Below are 15,379 nucleotides of genomic sequence, written 5' to 3' on the forward strand. Positions count from 1 at the left end.
AAATATATTATCCCACTACACTCATATAAGGGGAAATCTAATGTTCTGGAGCTGGATTCTAGGAGTAGGATGGATGGAGGAGGCTGAAATTTCTCCTAATCACTTCTTGCTTTTTTTCCCTGTACTCTTGCCTAATTCCCTATCACTGCTCGTCTTCATTCCTGTAATAGTTGTCCCATTTTTCTTACAACTTTGGAGTCGTGCACAAGGCAATGTATGTGGTTATATTTATTGGAGGTTTGCAGTGATGGAGCCTTGTTACCACCCAGAACAGTGCCGAAATTTTCTTTTAATTTAAAATTCAACATTACAACATTACAATTCTAAACATGTATCATCTTCTTCCCACAACAGGAAATTCTGGCCTGCTGACCTGTAGTGAGCATCTCGGACTTTTGCCTGCCCGACATTCACTATCCCTTCTCCTGGTAAGACCACTCAGATTTTCCTTTGGGGAGCCACACTTCTTCCACTCTCCATGTGAATTCCAATGGGGCTGGCCCCACTTCCCCTTTCCACATGACCAGATCTGGCCAATCAGACTTTTCCATTGCTTTGTCTACAGTGGTGTGTTCTGAAACAGTTACGTGACCCAAGGCAGACCAATGAAAATTGATCCTGGGATTTTTGCTAGAACTGTTGGGGGAAAAAAGTGTAGCAGGCAAAATAACAACCCACAAAGACGTTCCTATTCTCATCTCTGGAAACTGTGAATATATTAGGCCACATGGCAAAGGGGAATTCAGGTTGCAGATAGAATTAAAGTTGTTACGCTGGGTGCGGTGGTGGCTCATGCCTATAATCCCAGCACTTTGGGAGGCCGAGGTGGGTGGATCACTTGAGGTCAGGAGTTCAAGACCACCCTGGCCAACATGGTGAAACCCTGTTTCTACTAAAAATACAAAAATTAGCTAGGCATGGTGGCACACATCTGTAATCTCAGCTATTCGGGAGGCTGGGGCAGGAGAATAGCTTGAATCTGGGAGGCGGAGGTTGCAGTGAATAGCGATCAGGCCACTGCACTCCAGCCTGGGTGGCAGAGTAAGTTAAGACTTCATCTCAAAAAAATAAAGTTGCTAGCCAGCAGATTTTGGAAAGATTATTCTGGATTAGCCAGGTGGGCCTAATGTAATCACAAGGATCCTTAAAAGTAGAAGAAGGAGGCAGGAGAGAGAGCTGGGGAGATGGCAGTCTGAGAAGGTGATATGGTTTGGATGTGTGTTCCCTCCAAATCTCACGTTGAAATATGACCCCTAATGTTGCAGGAGGGGCCTAATGGGAAGTATTTGGGTCATGGGGGAAGATCTCTCATGAATGGCTTGGTGCCTTCTGCATGTTCATAAGTGAGTTCTTGCTCTACTAGTCCATGTGAGATCCGGTTGTTCAAAGAGCCTGGCACCTCCCTCCTTCTCTCTTGCCCCCTCTCTCACCATGTGGCATGTCTGCTCCCCTTTCATCTTCTGCTATGACTGCAAGCTTCCTGAGGCCTCACCAGAAGCAGATGCGGTGTTGTGCTTCTTCTACAGCCTGCATAGAACCATGAGCCAAGATAAACCTCTTTTCTCTATAAATCGCCCAGCCTCAGGTATTCTTTATAGCAACACAGAATGTCCTCACACAGAAGGACTTGACTGGATGTTGCTGGCCTTGAAGACAGAGAAAGGGGGCCATCAGACAAGGAATGTGGGCAGCTTTTAGAAACTAGAAAAGCAGGTAAACAGATTCTCTCCCTAAAGCTCCCAGAAAGGAACACAGCCCTGCTGACACCTCAATTTCACCCCAGTGAGACCCATTTCAGACTTCTGATCTCTAGAACTGTAAGATAATAAATGTCATTTAAGGCCGGGCATGGTGGCTCAGGCCTGTAATCCCAACACTCTGGGAGGACAAGGGGGGCAGATTGCTTGAGTCCAGGAGTTCGAGACCTGGCCAACAGGGCGAAACCCAATCTCTACTAAAAATACAAAAAATTAGCAGGGCGTGGTGGCTCACACCTGTAGTCCTATAGTCCCAGCCACTCGGGAGGTTTCAGCAGAAGGATTGCTTGAGCCTGTTGGTGGGGGGAGCTCAAGCTGCAGTGAGCCCTGATCATGCCACTGCACCCCAGCCAGGGTGACAGAGTGAGACCCTGTCTCAAAAAAAAAAAAAAATTGTCATTTAAGCCACTAAGTGTGTGGCAATTTGTTACAGCAGCAATGAGAAACCAATGCAGAAGGGTCTGTTCTTTCTGCTGGGGTTGCTGGGCTGGTTGATGTGGAGCTCATCATGAGAAAGGGAGCACTCCTGGAGATAAAGCCATTGAAGATGAAAGCAATGTTGAGAGGCAGCCAGATACATCATGTGAGCCCCTGGGTCCAGCTGCATCTAAATAAATTTCTTTTTGTGATTAAGCTTGTTTCTGTCATTTGCAGCCACCACGGCAATGAATAATGCGAAATGTATCCCCATTGGGCAGTCACTGGCAGTGCTATGCTCAGTCCCCTGGATGCCTTGCCCTTCACTGCACATGGCTGACAGTCAAGCTGGCATCTGCATTTGGGCTCTCTCTGACCCTGCTCTGCTGCTCTGTGGCAGGCCAGGAGCACAGAGAAAGTAACATCTCTTGGGAACAACCCTCAGTCAACGACTGCTGTCTAAGTACCCAGCTCCCTTGCCTCTTGGGTCTGAGGCCTGAGTCATCTACACTGGCTTCTGTTCCCCAGTGGGATTCAGCTCTAGTTGCCCAGAGTGGAAATGGGCTCGCCTTTCACTGGCTGCCTTCCTGTCCTCACCTCACTCCTCTCCTGGCGTTTCTTGAGATTACAGTTGTCTAGGAGTTGGAGACCAGCCGGGGCAACATAGTAAGACCCCCATCTTTATAAAAAATACAAAAATTAGCTAGGTATAGTGGCTCATGCCTGAAGTCTTAGCTACTCAGGAGGCTGAGGCCAGAGAATCGCTTGAGACCAGGAGGTTGGAGGCTGCAGTGAGCTGAGATCATGCCACTGCACTCCAGCCTGGGTGACAGAGTGAGACCCTGTTTCTTAAAAAAGAAAAAAAAAAAAAAAGCAGAGACCAAGGAGAAGCGGGAGTTTCACGGGAGATGAGTTTGGAAGAGGATGCAGGGATCTTATGCAGGGCCTCCTGGGCTGAATTAAGGATTGGATCTTTATCCTAAGTGCAGTGGGGGGCCATTGAAAGGCTTTAAATTGAGTTTCCTGCCACAGAAGCCAGAACTAGTCTGACCATAGCAAGCCTGGGTCTTGTAAATATGTTTTCATGCAGATTTCTAAGGCAGGGGCTCAGATGAGTCTGGTAACCATAGAGACAACTATGTGGACACTAACAATTATGATAATGAAGCCACAAACTTGGGAAACTGGGAGTTATAAATAGAATTGGTTCTGGGTAGGCTTTGAGTAGTCTGGGCTGATGAAAGGTGCTAGAAACCACATTATGCCAACATAAAGGGTCTTATGTTTGAAAAAGCAATCTGCCTCGTGTATGAATGAAACCTAAGGACTGCAGAGCCCAAGGCATTGGTGTCATAGCAACCCTCAGACCAAAGGGCTTTTCTTTGGTATTTCAAACAGGGCCCCAGTGACTACGGGGTGGAAGGAAGGAAAATGAACAAATGAAGAGTGTCTGCTATCCACAAGGCACCCTTATGTTGAACATCTTGTTTAATTTTTATAAGCACTTGCCAAAGTAGAACTAAATTATCCCCATTCTGAAGATGATTAAACTGAAATTCAGAAAAATGATGTTGGTGGGTGTCACAGTGTGCCAGCCATTTGTGGCTGCCTTTCCAATAGCTATGCCCAGCTCCCTTGCTCATTGCTTACAGAACACATCTCCATCTTCAAAGGCTGAAGATGCCAGATCCTCACTTTTCCAGCTGCCTCTGTAGCTAAGCCAAAGGCACATGGGCCAACTGTGACGATGCCCTTTACAGGAAGTGTGATGGGGACAGAAGAGGCTTCAGCAAAGGATTTTCTCCCAAATAAAGAAAACTATACAGGAGGTACTGCCCCTCTTCTTGAACCAAATGTTTTTGTGTCTTCAGATAATGTGTGGAACTTTGATAGCCATCTTGAGATCATAAGGTGACAAGAATAAGGACCAAAACAACATGCTGAGGATGGTGGAAAAGAATGAAAAGACCTCGTGTCCTTGGTATCTAATAACAGCTGGGACCTTCCACCTCTTGAAATATTTTATTTATTTATTTATTTATTTATTTATTATTTATTTATTTATTTATTGAGATGGAGTTTTGCTCTTGTTGCGCAGGCTGGAGTGCAATGGTGTGATCTTGGCTCACTGCAACCTCTGCCTCCTGGGTTCAAGTGATTCTCCTGCCTCAGCCTCCTGAGTAGCTGGGACTACAGGCACATGCCACTATGCTCGGCAAATTTTTTATATTTTTAGTAGAGACAGGGTTTAGCTATGTTGGCCAGGCTGGTCTCGAACTCCATACCTCAGGTGATCCACTTGCCTCAGCCTCCCAAAGTGCTGGGATTACAGGCGTGAGCCACTGTACCCAGCCGCACCTCTTGAAATTTTGGGAGATAATAAATGAACTTATTGTTTATGCCAATTAAGCTAATTAGTTGACTGATGTTACTTGCAGTTTAAAATATCAACACCATTGCAGTCTATTAATTGTCCCCCAATATCATTCCTCCCCTACTTCCTTTTAGTAATAATCACCCAGGGTTTTAGCTGAGTTCGTGTCTGCCCTGCTAAAGAATACATTTCCCAGCCTCCTTTGCATCTTCCATGTGACTAAGTTCTGGCCAATAGGATGAGATGGAAGTGACGTGCAACTTTGGGCCAAGTTCTTAGCTGGTTGATCTGTTTTTCCTGGTTGTCATCACACTTTTTGCTGAGTGGAGAGGGCAACAGGTGGATTAGACTCAGAAGAGGAAGCAATAAGTTGAGAATAACAGATCTGGACTGTTTCATAAGCAAGAAATAAATCTCTCTCATATTTAAGCCACTATTTGTAGGTTACTTTGTTATAGCAGTTTATTTTGTTTCCTAACTAATTAATACAGTAACCACAACACACCTCCACTCAGTGGTGGTACAAGTCAGGTTTCTTGTTGCAAGCCACACAAGGGTGGGGCAAAGGAGAGGCTTCTGTAATGGGAGGTGGTTTCTGTGTTTCCCGAGACCCCACACAATGGGAAGCCCCTTCCCCTACATGGAGCAGTGGTTGGATACTGGGGGTCCAGTTTTAATTGTCATCATACTAAACACTCCATAATAATAATAGCTTCCATTTCGAAGTGCGTATCATGTGCCCAGCACAGTTCTATGTGTTTTACCTCGTTACTCATTTAATCATCACAAAAACCCTACAAGGTGAATATTATCTACAATCTTCTTTTACAGATGAGGAAACTAAAGCACAAAGACGTTAAATAACTCACTCTTCCTCAAACATGTCAAGCACACTTCCTCTCTGGGGCCTCTCCTGTCTGGAAACATCTTCCCCCAGGAATCCATTCACAGGGCTCAAATGTCACCTATTCGTTGACACCTTCTCAACCACTTTATTTAAAATTAGGCCCGGCATGGTAGCTCACATGTGTAATCCCAGAAGTTTGGGAGGGAGGCCGAGGCAAGAGGATCACTTGAGGCCAGGAGTTCGTAACCAGCCTGCACTACATAGGGAGACCCCGACTCTACAAAAAATGATAACAATTGGCTGGGAGTGGTGGCACGTGCCTGTGGTCCCAGCTACTCAGAAGGCTAAGGTAGGAGGATTGATTGCTTGAGCCCCAGCAGGTTACATCACTGCACTGCAGCCTGGGCAACAGAGCAAGACCCTGTCTCAATAAAAATAAAAATAAAAAATAAAATAAAATAAAATTGCATCACTCCCTCCCACCCCCACTCTACTACCCATAGGGTAACCATATATTGTATCATCCAAACTACGATGCTTTTGAGAGTAAAAAGGGGACACTAGGCTGGGCACGGTGGCTCACGCCTGTAATCCCAGCACTTTGAGAGGCTGAGGCAGGCAGATCACTTGAGGTCAGGAGTTCGAGACCAGCCTATCCAACATGGTGAAACCCCATCTCCACTAAAAATACAAAAAAATTAGTTGGGCATGGTGGCATACACTTGTAGTCCCAGCTACTCAGCAGGCTGAGGCCTGAGAATCACTTGAACCTGGGAGGTTGAGGTTGCAGTGAGCCAAGATCATGCCACTGCACTCCAGCCTGGGCAACAGAGTGAGACTCCATCTCAAAAAAAAAGGCGGGGGCACTAATAATAGTTATACCAAGACAACAGGCAAAAACTGGGGCTGTCCCTGGCAAGCCCAGATGCATGTCATCCTTCCTATCCCCCTTCCTGCTTGATTTATCTCCTGCTAGCCCCTGTCAACGACACATTTTCCTTATTTGTTTATTGCTGGTTTCCACCCCCTAGAATGTAAACTCCATGAGGGCAGTAATTATTCTCTATTTTGTTTACAGCTCTGTCCTCAGGGCCTAGCACAGTACCTGGCCTATAGTAGTCACTCGATAAATATTTATTAAATTAATTAGTGAATAGATCACTGAATGGGCATCTGGTGCTGATGGGTGTGAAGTGAAGAAGAGGCCATAGGTTCTCTTTCAGGCTCAGAAAGGGCTAAAAAGTAGAAGCCTCCCTCCCCTTTACTGCTTGGCTGTTCTACCCAGAGCTCAGCTGCATATTTTGCAGCCAGAGGTCAAGGTCTCAAAGGGCCATGCTTGGTGTAGTCACCCCAGGTTCACAGCACCTCCCTTCCAGCAAGAAAAATCCTTTGGGACCAGGCCACTGTCCTTGTCTTTCAGCTCCCAGCCTGTCCCCAGTGCCAACTTGCTCTAGCCATGTGGAGCTGCTGGTCCTTGTCCAACCCAACCCTACCCTGTGTCTGTTCTCACTGCCTGGAACCTGAGCACCCTCCCTCTCCACCTCCTGACTGAGCATTCCAGCACCTGAGAATCTCAATGAAGATGGAGATATGGGAAACTGAGACATGAATTTGACTGAAGCATAAATAGGCACAAAACTTTGGGAGGGTAGTTTGGCTGAGGAGTCAAGTTTCAAAGTGCTTGTCACCTATAACCTAGCAATATCACTTGTAGAAAGATGTCCTCAGAAACATTCATGTGTGCAAAGATGGCTGGATAAGCCTGCTCACTGCAGCACTGTTTATAAGAGATAACAAAACAACAAAAAAAATGAAACAAAACTGGAGAAGTAACATTGTTAAAATGTCCTACAGATCCCACGTAATCCCTATCAATATTCCACTGACATTTTTGTAGAAATAAAAAATTCTAAAATTTATATAGAATCATAATAGACTCCATATAGTCAAAGCAATCTTGAGCAAAAAGAACAAAGCTGGAGGCATCATATTGCCTGACTTTAAAATATACTACAAAGTTATAGTAATCAAAACAACATGCCACTGGCATAAAAACGGGCACATAGACCAATGGAACAGAATAGAGAGCCCAGAAATAAATCCACACACTATAGTCAATTGAGTTTCATCAAACACGCCAAGAACACATAATGGAGAAAGGACAGTCTTTTCTATAAATGGTGTTGGGACAACTGGATATTCATGTGAAAGAAATTAGACCCTTATCTTACATCATATGCAAAAATCAACTCAAAATGGATTAGACTTATATGTAAGAGCCAAAACTATAAAACTCTTATAAGAAAACAGGGACAAAATGTCATGGCATTGGTCTGAGCAATGATTTTTTGTGTAGGACTCTCAAAACACAGGCAGCAAAAGTGAAAATAGACAAATGGAATTGCATCAAACTAAAACGTTTCTGCACAGTCAAGAAAAAAGAAAAAAAAAGAGTGAAAGCACAAACTACAGAATGGGAGAAAATTTTTGCAAACCATACATCTGATAAGGGGTTAATATCCAAATATATAAGGAATCCAATCCAACAGTAAGAAAGGACAAAACCTGAATTAAAAGTGGGTAAAAGATCCAAAGAAATCTTTCTCAAAAGAAGACATAAAAATGGACAACGGGTATATTTAAAAAATGCTCAACATCACTAATCATCAGAGAAATGCAAATTAAACCCACAATGAGATATCTATCACCTCTGACCTGTTAGAATTGCTATTATAAAACATAAGAAAGATAATAAGTGTTGGCAAGGATGTGGAGAAAAGGGAACCGTTGCACCCTGTTAATAGGAATGTAAATTAGTACAGACATTATGGAAAACAGTATGGAGGTTCTTCAAAAAATTAAAAATAGAACTACCTTATGATCCAGCAACCCTACTACTGGGTACATATCCAAAGGAAACAAAATCAGTATATTGAAGTGATGTCTGCAGTCCCATGTTAATTGCAGCATCATTCACAATTCTCAACCTGATTGTCCATCAATAAATGAATGGATAAAAATGTGGTACATTTATATACACAATGGGATACTATTCAGCCTTTAAAAAGAATGGAATGCTGTCATTTACAGCAATACGGATGGAACAGGAGGACATTGTGTTAAATGAAATAAGCCAGGCACAGAAAGACAAATATCCCATGATCTCACTTATATGAGGAAGGTAAGAAAAGGTGAAATCATGCAAGCAGAGTAGAATGGTGGTTACCAGGCGCTGGGGTAGGGGGAGGGAGATTGGGAGGATTTTGAGATGTTGGTCAAAGGATACAAAATTTCAGTTAGACAGGAGGAAACATTCATGAAATCTATTGCACAACATGGTGACTATAGATAATAACAATGTGTTGTATTCTTGAAAAATGCTAAGATAATAGATTTTAAGTGTCCTCACCCCCAAAATGATCAGTATATTAGGTAACGTTAACTAGCTGGATTTAGCCATTCCACAATGTATACATATTTCAAAACATGTTACTTACGATAAACACGTATAATTTTTACTTTTCCTTATGTACGTCTTTATCTGGCTGTTCATTTTTATCTTTTATACTATCTTTGATAATAAACTGGCAATAGTATGTAAAGTGTTTTCCTGAAAAACAACAAACTGGAAACAACTGTTTAGCAACAAGAAACTGCCTGACCAGGTAGAAGGACGTGGTAGTTCTGTATGTATTGATATGGAATATAATCCGAGATAAATTGTTTAGGAAAATGAAAAGCAAGTTGCAAAAGAATCCACAGTATGATGTCATTTATGTTGGAAAAAACACCACAACGATGTGTGAGTGTGCACACTGAATAAAAGAAAATTCTGGAAAGAAACTAACGGCCAGCAGTGTCACAAGGGGGATAGGTAGTTTATTTATGTGTGTGTGTGCAAAGTTCCGTATTGTAAGAATTTGCTACAGCCTGTGTTATTAGCTTTATAATGAAACAGGTAGAAACTGAAAAAGTTTAATTATTCCCAATTCAGTTTAGGTTCTGTCTCCGGAAAACTTTCCTGGATTCCCCAGCCCCCACTCCCCGCCCCATCTTACCACTCCCTCTGCCATCTCTGAGTCTCTATTTTCTTGTCTGTAGGGATTTTCATCATTTAACCGTATTTCTTCTGAATGCACTAAATGGTAGTTATCCTAGCAGTTAAGAGGATGTAGGAAACATGGCTCATTGTCTGACCCTTCCAACTCTGACAAGTATGAGTACGTTTTGTGGGGAATGTAGGAGTCAGGGGAAGAGGAGTTCCAAAAAGAGGATACTAGAGGGTGCAGCTGTCCAGGAAGAGACTCCTGAAGAGAGCAAAGATCGTCCGACGTTTTTCTCGAGAGGCGCCGAAGTTTTCCGGAAAGAGACGACCAACTGAGAGGTGGGCCCCCGCCAAAGCCGGCTGCGAGAGTCACCGAAGATTTCCGGAGAGCCATGGAGTCGGGAAGAGCCACTTACCGAGAGTTGCCGAACGTGTACGGAGATAGCCGAAGAGGTGGAAGGCGCGGCCACAAGAGCCCTTCCTCCAGGGAACCTAAGGCTTCAGAGAGCCGAAAGGTTGGGAGGCGTAACCACTTACAGGCCGGAAGTGTCCGGCGTGGACGCATTCGGGTAGCCGAAGAAGGCCCAGGATTTCCGAAGCGAGCCGAAGCATCGCGACAGTTTTCAGAGATAGCTGATCGGTCGGATCTGTTGCGCCGAGCACAGTTATGGCGGCGGCCAGAGGTACTACGTCGGACGATGGCGATGAGCCCGCGCCGGAGGCTGAGGCTCTGGCCGCGGCCCGGGAGCGGAGCAGCAGCTTCTTGAGCGGCCTGGAGCTGGTGAAGCAGGGTGCCGAGGCGCGCGTGTTCCGTGGCCGCTTCCAGGGCCGCGCGGCGGTGATCAAGCACCGCTTCCCCAAGGGCTACCGGCATCCGGCGCTGGAGGCGCGGCTTGGCCGGCGGCGGACGGTGCAGGAGGCCCGGGCACTCCTCCGCTGCCGCCGCGCGGGTAAGATGGGCCCGGATCCCGGCGTGGGCGGCCCCGAGGCTCTGGGGCCTGGGCGGGTGAGGGACTCTCTTGTGCTCCGAGCCTCGATTTGCCTCAGTTTCTCTTTCTGTGCCTTCTGCCGTGGCCGGCCTTTCGGAAATGTTATTCTTTCATCCCTTTCGTCATTCGTTAAGTCTTAAGAAACCACGTGGCCATGCAGCGTCAAGCTTTTGTTCTGGGGCCGTTCTGCCTGGTTCAAATCTGGGCTCTGTCATTATTGCTCAACGTTGTACATGTTTAACTTCTCTGAGCCTTGGTTTCCCCATTTGACTCGTTTCAATTTTCGATCATTATCTTTGCATTTATTAGTTTTAAGAAACATGTAATTACAAGTACTTGCCCTACTGGAGCCAGGCTCTCTGGGTTGAAATAGTAACTCTGCTGCTTATGTAGCCTTTCAACGAGTTATTTAGCCTCTCAGCCTCGGTTTTCTCACCTGTAAAATGGGAGACATAGTAGCAGTATCCATGTCATAGGGATGTTGTGACCATTAGAGGAGGTATGTGTGCCATGTATTATGTTCGAATGTGTGCCTGGCACATAGTGCTCAATAAATGCTGGATTTCATTAAATTGCCTATGTTTTCATTAAACATCATTGTGCGCCAGCGCCATAAACCTTGTCCTCAGATGAGAAAGTGACACTCAGAGAGAAGTAACTTGCCCAAGGTTACACGGCTACTAAGTGGCCGATCCAGGCCCTCAGCTCCGTATGCCTCTGACTCAGAAGCACTGGCTTTTTACTTTTACGCTTCTTGCCTTTCTTTCTTTTATCAGTATTTTTTAGGTACCTGTGGGTACCAGGACATTGTTAAGTGCTGGGAGATCTGGGTGGAGGATATTCAGTAGCCAACAAGCAGACACATTGCTGCCCTTTCAGAGACTTAAGATTTCATGAGGTTATTTGTGTGTTCATATTTCTGTTTTCAGCCACTTATGATCTGTTTCATTAAGCAGAGATTGTATTATAGCTGGCTTGTTTATTGCTGTATCCCCATTGATAACATCTCTCAGTTTCTGGAAAAGTATACTGAGCCTGGTTGACTTTCAGTAAAGATTCATTGAGTTTATTGGAGCTATTGTTCCTTGTATAGTAGCAGAAACTGAGGCTTAGAGAAGTTAGTGTAATTTTAAGATTAGATTAGACAACTAATAAGAAAAGGAGTTGGGATTTGAACCCTGTCCACTCTGACTACGAAGATGAACCTCGAAGCCAGCACACTGCTTGGCCTCCTGTTTGTGTCCTCATCAGTAGAAACTGCTCTGACTGGGCTGCTCCTTGCTCTTTGTTTTTATTTTTTGAGACAGCGTCTCACTTTGTCACCCAGGCTGGAGTGGTGCAGTGGCACAATCTTGGCTCACTGCAACCTCCGCTCCCTGAGTTCAAGCTATTCTCCTGCCTCAGCCTCCCAAGTAGCTGGGACTACGGGCGCATACACCACGGCCGGCTAATTTTTGTATTTTTAGTAGAGATAGGGTTTCACCCGGTTGGCCAGGCTGGTCTCGAACTTCTGACCTCAAGTGATCCGCCCACTTCTGCCTCCCAAAGTGCTGGGATTACAGGCACGAGCCACCACACCCGGCCTTTGTTTTGTTTGTTTTTTAGAGAGTGAGTGTGACAAATGAAGTTCAGTGAGAAAGGGTGGTTTGGAAGGGAGGAGGAAGCTATGGCCTCCTCAGTTTAGCTGTGGGGTGCTCCCAGGCAGAGTCCTGCAGGGGGCATGAGCAGGGGAATATTCCAGATGAGTTCAGTTGTACTATTTCCTGTAGCATTCCTAAATCGTCCTGAAATAAGTAGATACAGATGGAAAAACTGGCTTAATCTTTGAAAATTAAGTTTATCCATTAAAAAAAAATCCAACCCAATAACCACTTATGTCTTGATTTCAGGAATATCTGCCCCGGTTGTCTTTTTTGTGGACTATGCTTCCAACTGCTTATATATGGAAGAAATCGAAGGCTCAGTGACTGTTCGAGATTATATTCAGTCCACTATGGAGACTGAAAAAACTCCCCAAGGTCTCTCCAACTTAGCCAAGACAATTGGGCAGGTTTTGGCTCGAATGCACGATGAAGACCTCATTCATGGTGATCTCACCACCTCCAACATGCTCCTGAAACCCCCCCTGGAACAGCTGAACATTGTGCTCATAGACTTTGGGCTGAGTTTCATTTCAGCACTTCCAGAGGATAAGGGAGTAGACCTCTATGTCCTGGAGAAGGCCTTCCTTAGTACCCATCCCAACACTGAAACTGTGTTTGAAGCCTTTCTGAAGAGCTACTCCACCTCCTCCAAAAAGGCCAGGCCAGTGCTAAAAAAATTAGATGAAGTGCGCCTGAGAGGAAGAAAAAGGTCCATGGTTGGATAAAAGAATGTGTATGACAACCACACATGGTGAAGCTCTTTTTTTCAAAGTAAATTTGAAGAAATGCTACAAGTATGAGATGAGATCTAAGTAAAGGTGTTAAGATATTTTTAAGTGGTATGTGATCGTGCCTGTGGTGTCATTATCATCTGCACTTCACTCAAGAGCTTACTATGTGTCTAAGTCATATTCTAGGCAGAATTGGGTATTTAAAGTAAATCGAGGACAGGCTTCTCCCAGATTGTGTTATGTATATCTCAGATACATGGGTGTGGCATTGAACCACATAATGAGAACATTATTCTCTTTTTAGTCTTGTGAGACAAGGATGAAGTCTCGGTTGCTGATACTCACTGAGCTTACCGGCCCTCTAACCCAATGTTTTTTCTTTGTTGTGTACATGATACATTTATTTTGAAACCAGTTCAATGGGATACAACCAGCATTTTAAAAAATGAAATAGAATTACAGCGTAGAAAATATCAGTGTATTGTTTTATGAAACTTTCACATGTATATATAGACATGTGATATGTACTGAGTTTTGATGTCAAATATATTTTTCAGGGTCATGATCAAAAAATGAAAAATCTGCTTAACTCCAATTTCTGTTTTAAAACATACAGCTTTCAGGCAACTGAAATTCATGTTAACATTGTTTTTATTACTTTGTATTTTTATGGTTACCTTCTAAGACAAGTGATTGATACAAAGTTCCTTTTAAGTTTATACAGGTAAACAAACTGAGTTGATTTCTATCACAGGCAGTAAGTAGGTAGAGCAGAAATGGTGAAGTGACTTGTGAAGACTGACGTTTGATGAAGTCTGGTTTAAGGCACAGGTAGACTGAGTATGGATGCAAAAGTACCAGGAGCTAGCTTTTAACCTTGCCCAGCCTCAATTTCTTTTCTTAGAAGAAGCTATGTGTGGGTGGGAAGGGAAGAGAGGTATAATAAAATGCCTTTCTTCCTTGTAAACTCCAGTCAACAAACATGTTTTGAGTGCCTTTTATGTTCCTTGGCACCCTGTTAGGTATTGGGTACAATGGTGAGCCAGACAGACACAGCGCCTGTTCTTTTGTAAGAAAATTTATTTTTATAAAAAAGTATAAAGTATACAGTGGGATGTTTTGATATACATTATGAAATGATTGCTACAGCTGAGCTAATTAACATCCATCACCTCACATAGTTACTGTCTTGTTTCTTAATATGGACATTTACAGCTGTGAATTTCTCTCTGCACACTGTTTTCATCACACACTCTCAGTTTTGGTATTTTGTGTTTTTGTTTTCATTCATCTCAAAGTATTTTCTAATTTCCTTTGTGATTTCTTCTTTGACCCCTTGATTGTTTAGAAATCTGTTAATTTCCACACATTTGTAAATGTTACAATTTTTCTTTTGTTATTCCTAGCTTCATTCCATTGTGTTCAGAGATGATACAGTGCCTGTTCTTATGAAGCAAACATTCTATAATAGTAGGACCAGTACCCTATCTGTTTCATTCACCACAGTCAGCACGCCCCAAGTGCCCAGCATGGGGTGGATGGCCAGGAATGAGTGAAAACTTCCCTTCCTGGGTAGTTGTGACTAGTAGAGAGGAAAAATAATATAATTGCCTGCTTAGTGCATGTCAGGCACTGGGCTAGGAATTTTTATATTGGATCTAAAATAACTCTTAAGTTAGGCATTATCCCAGTTCTATAGATGGAGAAACTGGCCCCAAAAGGTGGGAACTTGTCCAAGACATCACAGGTAGCAAGAGGTACTTTTACCTGGCTCCAAATCTGTGTTCTTTCCACTGACAAATGAGATACGGGATATGGTGCATCTTTACAGTAGTATAGTAAGTATTGGCATATAACATTATTTTCAAGGAACTCCAAGGGCCACAGGAGCTGACAGGTTTTTCAATTAATATTCCCAACATGAATGAGATGCCTCATTCCTCAGTTTCCTCACATGTACTATAAGGCTAGTACTTACTTTGTTGGGGTATGGTTGGCTTGTGTGCATTAAGTCAAGAAATCCCTAGTTGATAGGGTTTGGCTGTGTCCCCACCCAAATCTCATCTTGAATGGTTCCCATAATCCCCACGTGACATGGGAGGGACCCAGTGCGAGGTAATTTAATCCTGGAGGCCGATACCTCCATACTGTTCTCATGATAGTGAGTGAGTTCTCACGAGATCTGATGGTTTTATAAGGGGCTTTTCCCTCTTTTGTTATGCACTTCCTGCTACCACGTGAAGAAGGATGTGTTTGTTTCCTCATCTGCCATGATTGTAAGTTTTCTGAGGCATCCCCAGACATGCTGAACTGTGAGTTATTAAACTTTTCCTTTATAAATTACCCGATCTCGGGTATGTCTTTATTAGCAGTGTAAGAACGGACTAATACACTAGTACTCACTATGTGCCAGGCACTGGAGATCTAATGGAGGGGAACATGAAGCTTACTTTCCTGGGGAACATAAGACAGTTTCAGACAGTGATGAGTGAAGATGTGAAGGAAAACCAGAAACACGGGAGATGAAGAGAGTATATCCCAGGCAGGCTGTGGCGTGCGAAGTTGGTGAAGAAGAA

General features: G+C 43.9%; 1 protein-coding gene across 1 annotated transcript; it reads left to right on the forward strand.

Moving 5' to 3' along the window:
• The first annotated feature begins 9,893 nt into the window (after positions 1 to 9,893).
• Positions 9,894 to 15,146, forward strand: TP53RK (TP53 regulating kinase). The gene is made up of 2 exons (XM_032142188.3): positions 9,894 to 10,390; positions 12,319 to 15,146. The coding sequence occupies exons 1-2, from the start codon at positions 10,108 to 10,110 to the stop codon at positions 12,795 to 12,797; spliced, it is 762 nt and encodes a 253-aa protein (XP_031998079.1). The 5' UTR covers positions 9,894 to 10,107; the 3' UTR covers positions 12,798 to 15,146.
• Positions 15,147 to 15,379: the final 233 nt, after the last annotated feature.

This window comes from Hylobates moloch, unplaced genomic scaffold (genome assembly GCF_009828535.3).
Source record: "Hylobates moloch isolate HMO894 unplaced genomic scaffold, HMol_V3 SCAFFOLD_21, whole genome shotgun sequence".
Classification (NCBI taxonomy): Eukaryota; Metazoa; Chordata; class Mammalia; order Primates; family Hylobatidae; genus Hylobates; species Hylobates moloch.